At 39.1% G+C, this 14,704-nt stretch overlaps 3 protein-coding genes across 3 annotated transcripts; 1 reads left to right on the top strand and 2 right to left on the bottom strand.

Moving 5' to 3' along the window:
- Nucleotides 1–1,854: 1,854 nt before the first annotated feature.
- Nucleotides 1,855–5,160, bottom strand: LOC135942790 (uncharacterized). The gene is made up of 12 exons (XM_065489100.1): nt 5,018–5,160; nt 4,648–4,800; nt 4,484–4,590; nt 4,249–4,419; nt 4,167–4,185; nt 3,418–3,543; nt 3,183–3,353; nt 2,889–3,122; nt 2,728–2,828; nt 2,497–2,670; nt 2,271–2,432; nt 1,855–2,214 (listed from the first exon to the last, which is right to left on the bottom strand). The coding sequence occupies exons 1-11, from the start codon at nt 5,100–5,102 to the stop codon at nt 2,307–2,309; spliced, it is 1,467 nt and encodes a 488-aa protein (XP_065345172.1). The 5' UTR covers nt 5,103–5,160; the 3' UTR covers nt 1,855–2,214; nt 2,271–2,306.
- Nucleotides 5,161–6,257: 1,097 nt separating this feature from the next.
- LOC135943822 (85/88 kDa calcium-independent phospholipase A2-like) lies at nt 6,258–7,859 on the bottom strand. The gene is made up of 3 exons (XM_065490488.1): nt 7,805–7,859; nt 7,451–7,753; nt 6,258–7,222 (listed from the first exon to the last, which is right to left on the bottom strand). Exons 1-3 carry the CDS (start codon nt 7,857–7,859, stop codon nt 6,258–6,260), a joined length of 1,323 nt encoding a protein of 440 aa, XP_065346560.1.
- Nucleotides 7,860–12,840: 4,981 nt separating this feature from the next.
- Nucleotides 12,841–14,166, top strand: LOC135943820 (putative ankyrin repeat protein RF_0381). The gene has a single exon (XM_065490487.1). It carries the CDS (start codon nt 12,841–12,843, stop codon nt 14,164–14,166), a length of 1,326 nt encoding a protein of 441 aa, XP_065346559.1.
- Nucleotides 14,167–14,704: the final 538 nt, after the last annotated feature.

Below are 14,704 nucleotides of genomic sequence, written 5' to 3'. Positions count from 1 at the left end.
CCACACTCATGCAAGGCAAAATGCATATTTTAAAGTTCTGCGGGCGTTTTTGAGGAATAAAGGAAAACACGTCAGTTGAACACATCCCAATTAAACTCACCTCGTGAATTGCTCTTTTCTCGAAAATAATTTTCTATTTTTCACTGTGAACTATTTTTATCAAACTAATAGCTTCAGTTTCGATTTAATCTGTTGCTGCTGCGTAAAGGTCGAAAAGGCCAAAAGTTCAAAGTCAAGCCACACTCGCATCATCTGAGACCTTCTCGTGACCTCTTAATTGTTTTCGAATGATTCTTGCATTGTTATATATTTCTGAAATTTTCTCTCACAGATCCACAAAAGAATAAAATAAACTGTTCGGTCGACTCAAAAATGTTATTTATTTGTGTCTCGAAGAATTTTCTTCTAGTATTTATAGTCGCACTGTGAAAAATGGTCCGAGGCTCTTTTATCGCTGCGGGAGAAAAACAAGTCCGCTTGCCGCCGCGTAAATTAAAAGCGGCCGGATGACGCGGCTGCTCTGCTCTGCTTCGCTTTCCGCCGATTCTCGCTATTAAAAAACGCCGCCTGCTGATCGACCAGATGCCAAATAATAGAACTGGAGACATTTTTCGGAAAAAAATTATGCCTCCGTGACGCTGGAGCAGAGTGCGGCTTAATATTAATTGAGAAAGTTCGATTTATGAGTGAAAAACTTAAAAATAAAAGAGTTAAGCTATATTAATATTTTTTGTTACTTTTTAGGAAACAAAAAATGCTAATTTTAAGTCATTAAGTCAATCACTAAAACAGTAATGAAATGAAACAGTCTCAATTTCGCACTTTTTATTGCATCAATTAAAAATATCGACGAACGTTTTAAAATGCTCTATTTTTTATTATCAATATAAGGAACGCCGATTCAGGTAGCTCGCAGGAATGTATATTTTTATGATAAAATATTCTAATTTCAAGACACTAATTTCATTAGAATATCAAAAATTATTTTATTCAAAGATTAAGAGGAAATTAACATATATTTCGACACTGAAGCCACCATATTCAGGATTTGCGTCGGCAAAAATTGATATTTAAATTGGCAAGTTGAGGCGATGTTGGTTGCATTTTGGTCGTTTGTCGGCGCCACACTGATGATCTATTGACCTCTTTTCATTCGCGCAAAAGCTCTTTTGGTGCTCGTGTCGCTGATCACGCCCAATTACTTTATTTCGCTTCTAATTTGTTCATTTTGACAGTGTGTTACATAATATAGCACCGCAATTAAATGAAGCATGAGCTGGTTCTTTCGTTGCGTCAAATTTATGATCAAAACATTCAGATGTAAGCAAAAAAGGTTTGAACAAAAACGGAAGCAGTGAGGCAGCTGCATCTTATTTAAAATCTACTAGAATGAAAATATTTTGGATAATTTTTTAAGCTAATAAAAGAGGCAATAATCGATTTACAAAGAAAAAAAGGGAGATCATAATGTCATAAAATAAATGTCGAATTGTGTATAATATTGAATAATTGTTAAAAAAACAAATTTAGAAACAATCAACTTGGAATTAAGTGCAGAAAAATAATCAGGAACGGAAATTAAAAGATCTTCTGACCATAGCAAATGTGAGACATGCGCAGTATAAATATTAAATATTTCCTTCAAGTATAATAATTTGAATTATATCAGCTTCATTACCTCGAAGTGTGGTTGCAAAAACAGAAGAGTGGATTCTCACCAGACGGAAACCAGGCCACGGACGAAAGGTCACGGATTTGACCTCTTTCTCTTCTCCCAAATGTGTGATAAGCACGAAGCAGAGAGGCGGCTAAAATAATTTCGTGTTTGCGGCTTTAATATTAAAAGCCGAGCAATTAAAATTTTATATAACCATTTATTATAAAAATCCCATAACTTTATTTGATAAGAGATTAAGCTGACCATGTCTACATTTTTCTACTGAAAACCCATTAATCCTTTTTTACTAAACTTCTTGTTTTAAAAACACATTTAATTCCGGAATGCAATGTCCGGCGTGTTTTCCACGATCCAGTCCACGTAACCTGCGACGTCAGCGAACAAGGAATATAGATTTGGGTGACACAACGGTGTTTCTTCGCCCTCGAACATCACTTTTTTCGACGTGCCAAAGCTGACGATGCCCCTGATGAACCAGCGGCCGTCTTTTTCCACTGAGAGGCTGCCTCCGCTGTCCCCGTTGCAGGCGGTCGTTTCTGAATTAATAAATAAAATTGAGAAAACGATAATTAATAAATTAGGAGATTCTAACCATTCGTGTAGCCGGCGCAAAAGTTGTTTCCCGGCCTCAAAAGTTTCCCGAAAAACCTCCTTTTCGACAAGTATAGCACTCTTTGTGAGTTCTAATCGGCAGTCGAACCTCTTGCAGTTTATCTGGCAATGTGTCGTTGTCAGCAAGCCCGAACCCAACCACCTTCAGTAAAAAGAAACACAAAATTTAGATTTTTTTTCCAAATTTCATGCATCCCTATATATACCATAGCTTCAGTTCCAGCCACGCGTTTCAAGTTAGGGTCAGAGTCGTCGTTCCACAAGCAAATCGGTCGGATATTGTCAGATATCTCGACTTTTTCGCTCAAAATGATGAGGCCGATGTCGTCACTAATGAATTCCGCAGAGTCATATTTCGGGTGCGTGATTAGAATGCTAGGCTAAAATGTTTTCAAAATGATTATGCGGATGTAAAGAATTTACTTGGAAGGTGAAACCTTTTTTCTCTGAACACCAGGGGCTGTTCTTTGTCTTTTATCATTCATCCCAACAGAAACTATGAAGTCCTCTGCTTTTGATCCCTGAAGGCAATTCGCAGCTAAAAATAACATTTTAAATCGAATAAGTCAAGAAATATATAATTTCTTCGCTTCAATACCGGTCAAAACTACTGTCGGCGAAATCAATGTCCCGTCGCATTTTCTTCCAGTTTGAGAATTCTCAATGTAAGCATGCCAAGGATGATCGCCAGTCTGAGAAATGTTTCCACCTAAAATTTGACCAGCGATCGATGGTAATTCTGTGGAAGAATCGTCATTTTCTCGTTTCCTTCTGGTTGACGTCGGTTTGCTTCCGCAGTTTGGAAAACTGAGGTTGTCTGGCGTGGTGAATCCTTTTTTTTAAAGAGATATAAAACTGCACGCTGCGTGAGCTAATTTGTGTAAAATTATACCTCTAGGTTGTTTTGTCTCTGGGATTGGGCGTAGAGCAGAAATGTCTTTTGCGTGCATTGCGATCTCGTCAATGTATGGCAATAAATCAATGTAAAAACGGTGAATGGGACCGTGTTTAATACCTCTCAAGAAATACCGGCCTTTGTAGAAGTTGATCAGATAGCTATACTCTTTGTGGCAATAAATGACAATCATTGAAATTGAACGAGATGAATTTTTCTATATAATTCTTACCAAAAATGGTTTCCTCGACACACAGGATATTCTGGATGGGAATGTTGCGAATTTTGTAATATTCCGAAAAATCCAAGTCATCACTGCTTAGAACCGCGCTGCAGTTGCTTTGGCCCGTCACATTCACTGTAAAATTTGTCAAAAACGAAGCGAAATCGTGCCAATGGCATTAACAAATATGTCACAGATGAAAATATTTAATATGTGACTATGATTATAGTCCAAAAACAGCCTTTAACCGTCCTCACTTTAAAATTTATTAAAATTAAATTTATTATTCCCGGAATTTGAATAGGTTTAATTGCACGCTCGCTGGGAATGGTTCTAAATTATTGTTTTTCTCTGAAGTAATTGACAAAATCTCTTTAATTTTTGTCTTTCTATTCATTTTAAATTATTATTTTGTCCGAGTAATACAAGACTGATTTTGATATAAGAAAAAATAATTCAACAAGAACAAATTTATTTAAATTTCAATTTAGCTCACGATCAGCCAGCAATATATTTCCTGCTCATTTACGTAAATGCAATGCAACTTTATTATAAAATACCTTCGTTAATAGTGGATTTATATTTGTATGGATAGTTGAAAACGTCAAAATAAATTTTAATTTAAAAACCATGCAGATTAAAAATTACATTTTCTTTTACTATGAAGCTATACATACGATACATTTGTTTAATTCTAGCGCCGATAGTTTAAGATTAAAATACGGTTTTTCTTATATTTACATATTTAACAAACTTACCTTCGATTGGTGGAATCGTCTATAAAAATAGATTCAAAATTAGTCTAAGTCTACCTGCAGAAATTAGCTCGAGAATACGAACAGCTGGGTTCCATAGGAAGTAGGGTGAATCTCTTTGAAGTTGCAAATCCATTACGTTGTCACGGTTAAACAAACAAAGGGGATTTTCCACAGTCGGCATTTTCTCAGTTATCATAATCGTGATTTCAAAAGGATCAGAAGGATTCGTGACAATTTGCATTACATCCAGTACCTTAAATAATTGAAAAAGTCGTTAAATAAATTGTGTGAATTGCAACGGTTTGGCTGAAAATTACTTTGACGGAAACTCTCAAGCATTCTTCTTCTTTTTGGCGCCATGTACAGTATTCCGGAAAGACCCGAAGATCAGTTGTATCATTTTTATTGAAATCACAATAATCTCCTAGACAATAAAGTATTTCTGATGTTGATATTCTTAAGCAAGATATTATCATGTTACCTCGAGTAAGAATGGTCCTTTGAGAAAGCACTATAAAATTAAAGCACTTAGCTCGAGTACGCATGTTTGTAACATCAACGATCCATTGGTTCTGACGTAAAGCGGTTTCGTTTCCACAGTTCTGGCTACTCAGGTTTTCTCCTTCATCAAAATCTGCGAGGGGAAACTATACTATACTTTTAACTCTATTAAAATCGAGTGGTTGTTAAATTTAAATGATCGGTTTCTTTTTTTTTAAAAATACTTCCTTGATTCGGTTTGTTTTACTGTGATCCTTCAAATTACTTTGGGCCAAAATCGTTTGAAAATGTTCCATTATAACTAACCTAATTGTAAGCTCCGCAAAAAGAAAAAAATAAGAATAACTTACACGGAGGTGGAATGTAGACGTCGCTCCGAGACGTTTGCGCGGCGCAACCCGCGAGGCTGAGGAGGACGAAAAGTCCGAGCCTCATCGTGATTTCTTCTCCGCACGCGATGGACCAGGGCTGCTGCTGCGACCGTCACGCACAGCACTTCTAGTCAGATTAAATTATCGAGTCGATGATACTTTTGGCCAGTTGCCCCCAGTTGGCGAATGACCTCTAAAACTTATTGCGTCATTCCGTTGTTTACGATTTAGATTATGTGTTGCTGTTGCGTGGAGGGCGAAAGGTCCAAGTTCAAAATCAATCCAGACTCGCATCTGAGACCTTCGTGACCTTGTTTTCATCTCAAGTGCACGTGATTCTATCATTCGCAGTAGGAGCTCTGGTTTAACAAACCCTTTTAGAGCGATTTTTCATTTTTATTTTTCCAAAATTATCTTTTCTTAACAGATGTATACTAACAAAGAACTAAATATAAAATCAGGTGTGGCAAAAAATCTCAAACTTGATTTCCCGTCATTGTGCGCCAGTAGTAATCGTGGCTGAGTAATTTGATTACTAATTATATCCCTAATTATCAGTTTCCGTATCAACGATCCTTATACGGAACATGCAAAATTGCATTCCGAGTCTTTAGGATATTGCTTTGATCGATATTTGAATTTGGTCTCAAAATGATTCCAGATAAATTCCGCATCGCAGATAGTGGTCCCAGAACCGACGCCACACCTGACGAAAAGTACTCAGGGTGAAACATGGGCAACCTTTGCCAGTTTCACTGCGCTTTGAAATTTCTTTGAAAAATAAAGAGCTTATCATAGAGAATGGAGATGGGTGAGAGCGTACTTGATAGCCGATAAGCCAATGATATCGCGTGAAACTTGTCATGTGACCCATCCCATATATTCCGACTGTCACTTGACTTGTTCACGTTTCGGGTGATGTGGCGATGTCCATTTCCAAAATATGGTTCTTAACGTTCCGTGTGTATGAAACACTTCGACGAAAGAAATTATTTAGTTTTGAACCTGTTCAGACACCGCGCTTTTTAATATGTGTGGAACAAGTAGTGTGATTTGCTATGTTTTTTTGTGTTAGTTAAATAAAAGCTGTATACATTTTTTTCTTGTATTTATTCATAGCTAAACAGAGGGGATCGTTAATTCGCATATTGAAAATGCCGCATTACATTCAATGAATCGATTCTTGAAGAAATTTCTATTTCTTAATTGTGATCAACGATCAGAGAAACTTCCTGGCCTCCTCACTGCAAGTGGATTCTAGCACAGTTTTTCCTCCGGCGGTAATTTCTTGAGGATCGGCTCCCTCACTCACCAGCCATGCGCAGATTTCTTCATTGAAATGGTCGGCAGCAATGTGCAGGGTGGTTTTTCCTTCCTCTCCCTTTTCCTTGATCAGATTTTTGTCAATGGCGTGAACGAATTTGGCACTCTTTAACTTGCCCTTAACGATGCAGAAGTGAAGGAAGTTGTTTCCATTTCTTATCACGCTCAAATCGGCACCATAGCATAGCAAAGCTCTAGCGATTTCATTTGCATTATCTTCGTTGACCAAGGCCCAATGAAGAGGAGTGTACAAGTATTTGTCGATTCGGTTCACAATGTCGCGGAGTTCAGTTCCAAATCTATGAATGATCAAGTGTCCGTTTGTCACGTTCTGAGCAGCGTAATGGAGAAAAGTTCCATCATTGTTTTTGTTCACGGCGAAGATGTTTTGTCCGTGATTGATCAGCCACGTGCATATGTCCTCGCTTCCCTTCATTGCAGCGAGATGGAGAACTGTGGCACCATCGTCACTGACCTCGTTGATCAGGCTTGCGTCCTTATTGTGCACAAACTCCAATGCGGCTACACTGTTTGTCGCGGCGTGATGCATCAAAGTAAATCCTGATATTTTGAGCCTAACATTACTGCCTAACAACTGAATAAACTCTTCTGCTTTTACAGCATTGAAAGGTAGTCCTTGAATTGCTGACACAAGAGCGTTCCCAAAAGCATTTCTTTGTTCATCAGAGGAGAGTTTGAACCTTGAGAACAGATATTGAAGGTTTTGTCTTGCTTGGTAACTATTCGTAGCTGCATGGCATAGAATTTTGTTTTTCAATGCGTCTCCCCAAATCGAACTGAAGTGTATGTTGACCTCTTCAAACACCCACTTGCAGACTTTCAAATCTCCATACATGCATGCTGTCAGAAGAATTTCAAGATCATATTCCGGATCATTGCAAAACTTCATATCGTCTTTATAGACGAATTTAGCAAATTTGATGTTGTTTTTCCATATAGAAAAGCGTAGCAAGCTCCATCGTTTTGCAGGTTCTTGACGATTATGTGATAGGTGGAACAATTTGATTGCAAGCTCGAAATTTCCCACTCGGATCGCAAAATCGATAGGCCAACAATGATGAGAATCACTATTTTCGAAGTCGCATCCTTTCTCAATGAAAAAGTCGATCAGAGCATCTGCGTGGGTTTCGTTCTTGGCAGCGTAGTGCAGAGGAGTGGCGCCAGATCTTCTGCATATTTCATTTACATTGGCGCCCTCCTTTTCCACGAGATGACGGCAAACCTCAACATCCGACTCCATGGCCGCAAAATGCAGAGCGGGAAGGTCGCCTCTTTTCGCTTTGACGTTATCCAGTTTGGTCTTAAGCGTATCTTTTTGCTGTTCTTCCAATGTCACATCCTGAGGATTTTCCGGCTCTTTCTCGTGTACTCCTGATAAAGGAATTTGTAATAACGATTTCTATGTTTATGTTTGTAACTCACCGTTCGTACTTGTAACTGTATTTTTTACAGTTTTCTTCTCCTTTATGCTGCTCATCGCTGGCTAGTCGGGGCTGCAAACAATAAAGGGGTGTTGAAAAAATTTATTTTTGACTTATCGTTAGAGTGTAGCATGTGTATGATTTCAATTTTTCCTACTTTTGCCCACCATTTGAATGCTGCATGGAAACTGAATTCAGTTTAGCTTTTAATTTGTTAGTAGCAAACAAGTTGAAAAACTCGCAAAATATATGATTTTACGGGATGGCTGGAATAGTGGCCAGTTCTTGGTTTTTTTAAGTTCATTCCGTGCATTGAGACGCTCGCATTCAAAGCAGTGAGCCATTTGGGGAGAAAGAAATACCAAAAATAAACGAGTGAAAGGGAATTTGCCACAGAATTACGGATCTAACAAAGAATTCATTCGTTCAGGTGCAGGTGGTCTCTCTGCAAGTGCTCAAACTAGCTCTGACACATGCGCAGTTCTAGCATTTAAGTTCGTATTTTTCTGGCGGGAAAAAAAGTTCGCACGGCACACTGCACTTTTGGTCGGAAAATAAATCCACTTTACTTAATTCGACACTCAAGAATCGATTGGTGTGCTCAGAAACCACGTCAAAGACAGGTTTTAAAGTTAGCATAATTGGAAATGATATAGTCTTCCTAGCTTACAAGCATAATTATCCAGTCCGTTCCTTTTTACAACTTTTCGGTCCAGTCCGCGCCTGACTCGCTTCCATTAGAAGCAGCAGATATGCGTTGAGGAGCAAAAATGAACCACATTCATCAGGGAAAGGTTCAATAACTTATGCGGTGGGTCTAAATTCCACGAATAAATGAAATATTTCAAATTTTTAGAATAAATTGCCTGCAATATGATTAATTAAAAAGCCCGCTTTATTTTAAGAAATTGATTCGTCATTTTAACCCTTTTAACACTTACTAACATTTTTCAGCATTTTAGCGCGAGTTTGAAATTTTCATGGGCCGTTTATCGCGTCAAAGGCAACGCAAAGAATTTTTATGGAAAAACTATATGGGTTGTGGTTATGATTTAACTAATTCTAGTGATTTGCAGATTAAATAATTGAAATAACAAATCTTAAAAATGTTGTAGCAATGGTATCTCACAGGATGCTGTGACACAAGAAATAAAAGTTCCGATGGAGTCTATTTGATGCTCAGAGGAGAACCAACTGATTCTAGCGACGAGGGAGCAATAGTTGTAGATAGAATTATCGTAAGAAGCGACGCTCGAGAGGAGAAAAACGCGTCTGCGCTATCGACTCCTTGCCATCGGTCAAAAACTTCGCCTGCACCCTGATCTAACATTTTATAGCAATCATAAAAACTGCGTATCATGTGGGGGAAAAATCATAATTGGAAGACCGAGCTGTGAAAAGTGAGAGGAACAAAAACGTGACATTTCCATGTATATTAATAAAAGCAATCGACAAAAGAACACAATTCTGAGTAGGACCGAAAAAAACCATTATTAATATATGTTTGGTCTGCTGCGGTAAACAGATAGTTTAAATGCTCTCTTTGGTGTAGTTTCTGAGCTCACCAATCGATTCTTGAGGGTCGAATTAGGAAAAGTGAATATTTTTTCAAACGAAAAAGTCAAGAGCCACGTGCGAACTTTTTTCCCGCCAAAACAATATGAATGCGAGAAGTGCGCATGCGTGAGAGCTGGTTTGAGCACTTGCAGAGAATCCACCTGTTCGAATGACTTCCTTGTCACATCCAGTCAGGTCTGACGCATGCGCACTTCTTTTAGGAATTCAGGATTTAGTGGCACGGAAGGAGAGTTGAGATCAAACTTACTTATTGATTGGATATTCAGAGCAATCATTCGATAAAAATATTTACAATGTGATTTAGTCAGGGACTTACGGATAACTGATGCTGCAAGAGGCGAGAAAAAGTTGCGAGGTAAGAGCAAGACCGGCGTGTGCTCTGCTCGATGCTCTGACGGACAATGATCGAGAGCTACAGCTGCAACGAGCGAGCAGAGATCCCACAGGCGACCTTTTCACTGCGCTTTGAAAGGCGAGTTTATATACCTGGCAGCTGCATTCCAAACAGCGGGCGGTGTGCGCAGGGTTGTTTGGCAGGCCAAATGTGGAGAGAGTATAAAAATTAAGCAAAAGCTTGTGTGTGAGCTGTATTAATTTATGATTTTCTCTCTGTACACTTTATCACGGCGTCGACCTGAAAACGCTTTTTCTCGATCGTAATTTTAGTACGTGATGCAAATAAAATGATAAAAAAATAAATTCAAAATTCACCAGTGTGTACGTGTTGCAAGAGGGAGAGAGAGCACGCCACAAAAAGGCGGTGTTCGCCTAAAGAGATAATTAAGGAGTGCAAGAGAACGGGTCGGGTCAAGGAGCAGCAGCCGTGGGGTCAGAGGACGGGTCACTCGGAGCGCAACCGGTGCTTACAAGCAATAAAAATGAATAAAAACCGAATCCAAATGATAATGTTATTGTTTTCGGTAGGGAATTTATCGCTAAATTAGCAAAGCAGTTTTAATTGAACTCAATTCCTTTTTATTTCCTTCCTTGCACGTTTTATGTTACATAATTAACAACAGAAGGTAGTTTTTAAGCTTTTTGTAACTCAGAAGACGCACTCGATGTTCAGAGAACGCCCGATGTCCGTTCGCTCTTTAATCTGAAACAGGATTTTTGACTTTCAGCAACAAAATTGAATATATTTTGAATCAATTAATCTGAAATCGCAGTTAAAATAGTAAATGAACCATGGCGCCACCTGTTTTCATCTTCAAACACTAAACTTATGACTTCTCCAATTGGCCATTCGGCTTAGTTTCAAACAAAAAAGGTTTGGATCTCACCTCTTTGGCGGTGGGTTTGCCGACACCATGTCCAGCCTTGGTCTCTACCTTGATGAGCAGCGGCCACACACGCGCGCACACAAAGGCGACCTTTTCACTGCGGTTGAAAAGGTGAATGACCTGGCAGTTGCAAAGGCGAAGATAACAAACAACATTCCAAGCAGCGGGTGTGAGGGGTGGTTTGGGATTGGGAACGAAGCCGCTTATAAAAGCGGAGAGAAAAATTGAGAGTAAAAGAGATTTTGCCGTCACCAAAAGGCTTCCACAAAGCAACTTTCTTTACACTTAATCTGAAAAACGCTTTTCCCGCTCGTAATTTTTGTAGATTTTTAAATAAATTCACCCTTATTGATATTTACAATTTGATATTTTGTATCAAATAAATATTACTTTTCGTGAATTAAAATGATATGCATAATTTCACTTAATTTCTTTTTTTGTATTCTAAATAAGTAAAACTAATGTACGTTATCGCTTGAAAGAAAACACATTCCAAGTACAATAAGGGATTCACAGTAATGAGCATTGGCGTTCATGTAAAATGAGAAAATATTATTTTTATAATTCCTCTGTGTTGGTGGTGCCGCGAGTTGAGCAGCAGTTGGATTTTTGGAAGCGTTCGGATTCATTCCAAATGTTTTTCGGGGTAAGTGGCATTTTTGTCGAGGGATAATTCGGATGCCATTCCAAAAGCAGGGACGAAAATTGACGAAGATTTTACGGCGGAATTCGAAACATTTTCTCATTTTACATCTGCGAGAAGCAGGGAGAATCAATGACAAAAAAAATGATTTCTTCTTGGAAACACACCCACATCAATTAAAGTTCGTTTTTTGTTTTATTCACGCGAAAATTATGTCAAAAATTCAGAGTTTAGATAAATTCCGATATTTTAATGCAGTTTTTCTGTCAAACTGTGCATGAAGTGGACGTTTTCGAGCCAGCAATCAGGGCCGTGATTGGAGGATATTTATTTGCCAGGACAGGAGCGAATTATTTATAAATTTCCGGCTGATTATTGCAGTGCACGCGAGACAATTCATTTGGACGATAATTCTTATATTATAGACACAAACTCTTAAGCTTTCGATTGGTACCGGTTGCGGACAATCACGTGAGCTTTTTCGACCGATTCCAACTTTGTGCGCTGACCAATTAAAATGGCGTTGATACGGGACTGAAAAGTACGCTGGGAAGTACAGCAGCTCTGCGCACGCTCTCCCTTGTCCGCTCCTCTCTTATTAAGCTCTCTATATGCGCAGCAAAGCACGCAGTTGAAGGTTGGAGCAGTCACGTGAATCATTCCCGCCCTTTTGCTTCCGCCAATGATATTGCTCGCCCTCAAAATCAACTGAGAGCCACCTGATATAAGAAGGCAGGCGAGTCAGCAGGGTGAGTTGATTTAGCAGTCACCTGAGCGAGCCCTGAGCAACCGCGTGCGGCAGGTAAACACAAAACAGATGGGTGTAGCACTAATTGATCATCGGAACTTTAAATTTTGTGATAATCTCAACAGATTGCCAACCTTAGATCTTGAAAACGCCGCCATTCTTCTGTATCATAATTTAATCTCGAGCTAGGGTGAATTTAATTAGTGAATTCATCCCTCAAGGCGAATTAGAGCCTGAGATTATAGGTCTGCTAAGTGCTGAAAATGGGCAATTTCAAACCCTTGAGATTTTTATTTTCACTGATTTTAGCTTGGAAGGTTTAATTCTTATTTTTATTTAGCCATTTTACTGTGTTTAAGGGTGAAAATATTCTAAATTTTGTATTTGCTAAAAATTCACGATGAGTTGGGAACTTGTAACTGTTCGAAACTGCCATCTGATGGCGCCGCTGTTATTTTCATAACTTTCTGGAATTTGAAAAATCCTTCACTGTCAAATTACTGTCAACCCTCGTCCTATAGAGTTTAACAATTTATCATCTTTACTGTTCCAGAATATTTTGAATTCTCTCAACGCTACCCTTATATAAGGAAAAAGATCAATTGACGAACTCACCAAACCAAAAGGAGAGCAGTGAGTTTTTTTTTAAATTCCTTTCATTGACGCATTTTTTCTAACATTCCAATTCCTTGCATTGTAGAAAAACGACCCCTTGAAATAAAAATATTATTCTCCAAATGGAATTCTCCGCGATGAAATCTTTGGAAGAAAAAATAAATTTCGTCATGGATAACAGAGGTGAAACTCCGAGGCTGCTTTTCGCCTCCAAAGTGGGCGATGTGGAAATTTGCCGCTATTTCGTGGAAAAAGGGGCCAACGTCGTCGGCACCGTGGACAAAATAGGCTCCAACGTCTTCCACTACGCCGCCAGGAACGCCGCGCACGGCTTGCAACTGCTCGAATACTTTGCGAGCATCGGAGCAGACGTCAAAAGAAAAAATGCCGCCAAGGAGGGAGCGGAAATCGTAGCCGTCAAAGAGGGAATCTTCGACTTCGCCATCGCACTGTTCAACAAAAGATCAGATGATATGAGCTTCTTGGCACACTGCATTGCCTATCAGGTTAAACTGGACTTATTGAAGTCTTTGTACGAGAAAAACGCGTCCGTGGGAAAAGTGGACAACAAAATGGACTTGTACTATCTGATTCCCGTAGCGGCACGGGTCAGAGACTTGGACACCATGAAGTGGGTCATCGAGATCTGCAGAAGCAGCTTGGAAAATAGCACTCGTCATGTGAGAAAAGGATTTCTCCTTGTGGCTCTAAAGGTATGCGGCGACAACATGAAGCACAGCGAGCAAATCGTTAGGTTTTTAATGGAAGAGTGCAGTCTGAAACTTTTGCCGACGGATTTGGAGTGTCTTCTGAAATCCGCATTTTTGAAAGGAAACATTCCAATGGCAGATTATCTGATGAAGAAGCATGGCGCTTGTAAATCGGATAGACAATCATCGTTTCTTGAAGAACTCATCAGCGATGAAAACGTCAAGGTCGAGAGCATTGGAGAATTCCTCAACCTGGTCGGGAAGAAGGTGGATGAACTCCTCATCTATCCTCTCCACTTTGCTTCTGAGCATTCGAGGCCTGATGTGTGCGAATGGATGGTCCGTCAAGGTTTTGACGTGACTGCTGTCCAGAAAGGTTCGTTTTGCACTGTTCTCCACTGTTCTGTTTTGAATAAATCGCACGCTCTGGCGAACATTCGGTTCTTTGCCCCGAAAATGCCCGTGAAAGACATGAATCGAAAGGATTTTGAAGGCCGAACGGCACTTCACGTTTCCCTCAGCAAAGCAAGACTGGACTTGGCCGAGGAACTGATCAAATATGGCGCCGATTTAGACGTCGATTTTAAAGGATGCAATCTGCTGCTATATTGCGTGGGAAGAAACGAGCTGTCCAGCGCCATGTTTGTGTACGCAAAAAAGAAAAGCATGGTCAATGGACTGGGACCTGAAGGAAACATCGCTTTGCACATCGCCAGCGAGTTCAAAAACAACCCCATGCTCCAGTGGCTGCGTGAAATCACCACCAGACCCCCGACTTCGATATGAAGGCTCAACAAAATTTTTTTACTCTAGACTCGGGCAATTTTGCAGCATCGTTAAAATTAGCTTTTTTTTACAGACAAATTTTCAAATAAAAACATTGCAAATGTTTTCAAGGATCCATATTCGCATCTCTATATTTTTATTTATTTCAAGTCCATTCATAAATCTGGGAGCTGGCATAAGAAGAATAAAAAAGAGAACAATTGAGGGATACGGATTCGAAATGATTTTATGCACGCAGATGCCGCCATTTTTATGAATTTTCTTATCGAATTCTGACTCAATCGTTCTGCTTTGTTTATATTTTCAGCATTTTAGATCATTCTTTCAACGTGCTAAAAATCGTGAAAGAATTTCGTAGTTTTCTTTTAACTGCGCCCATTGAAGATGAGTTTGGTAGTCATTATTTATTTGGTACATAATTCCATTTAATTCATTTATAAATTTTAATAGGTCATATTTCTCTCGAAAACTTGTTCTCGATAGCAAAATGGAAAATATTGTCTAAAGTAAGTGTATATGCCTCGAGCGTTGACGTCTT

This window comes from Cloeon dipterum, chromosome 4 (genome assembly GCF_949628265.1).
Source record: "Cloeon dipterum chromosome 4, ieCloDipt1.1, whole genome shotgun sequence".
Lineage (NCBI taxonomy): Eukaryota > Metazoa > Arthropoda > Insecta > Ephemeroptera > Baetidae > Cloeon > Cloeon dipterum.
This window is presented reverse-complemented; position numbering and strand designations above follow the sequence as displayed.

Bases quoted from the DNA above. Each gene is read 5' to 3' on its own strand.
- LOC135943822 (XM_065490488.1), bottom strand. From the start codon at position 7,859: ATGAGCAGCATAAAGGAGAAGAAAACTGTAAAAAATACAGTTACAAGT. The intron at 7,754-7,804 runs GTGAGTTACAAA...TTCCTTTATCAG, and splicing joins TACAGTTACAAGTACGAACG to GAGTACACGAGAAAGAGCCG. The intron at 7,223-7,450 runs GTGATTCTCATC...TTCTTCTGACAG, and splicing joins AGGATGCGACTTCGAAAATA to CATGCATGTATGGAGATTTG.
- LOC135943820 (XM_065490487.1), top strand. From the start codon at position 12,841: ATGGATAACAGAGGTGAAACTCCGAGGCTGCTTTTCGCCTCCAAAGTG.
- LOC135942790 (XM_065489100.1), bottom strand. From the start codon at position 5,102: ATGAGGCTCGGACTTTTCGTCCTCCTCAGCCTCGCGGGTTGCGCCGCG. The intron at 4,591-4,647 runs GTAACATGATAA...TTTATTGTCTAG, and splicing joins AAGGACCATTCTTACTCGAG to GAGATTATTGTGATTTCAAT. The intron at 2,829-2,888 runs GTATTGAAGCGA...TGTTATTTTTAG, and splicing joins GCCGACAGTAGTTTTGACCG to CTGCGAATTGCCTTCAGGGA.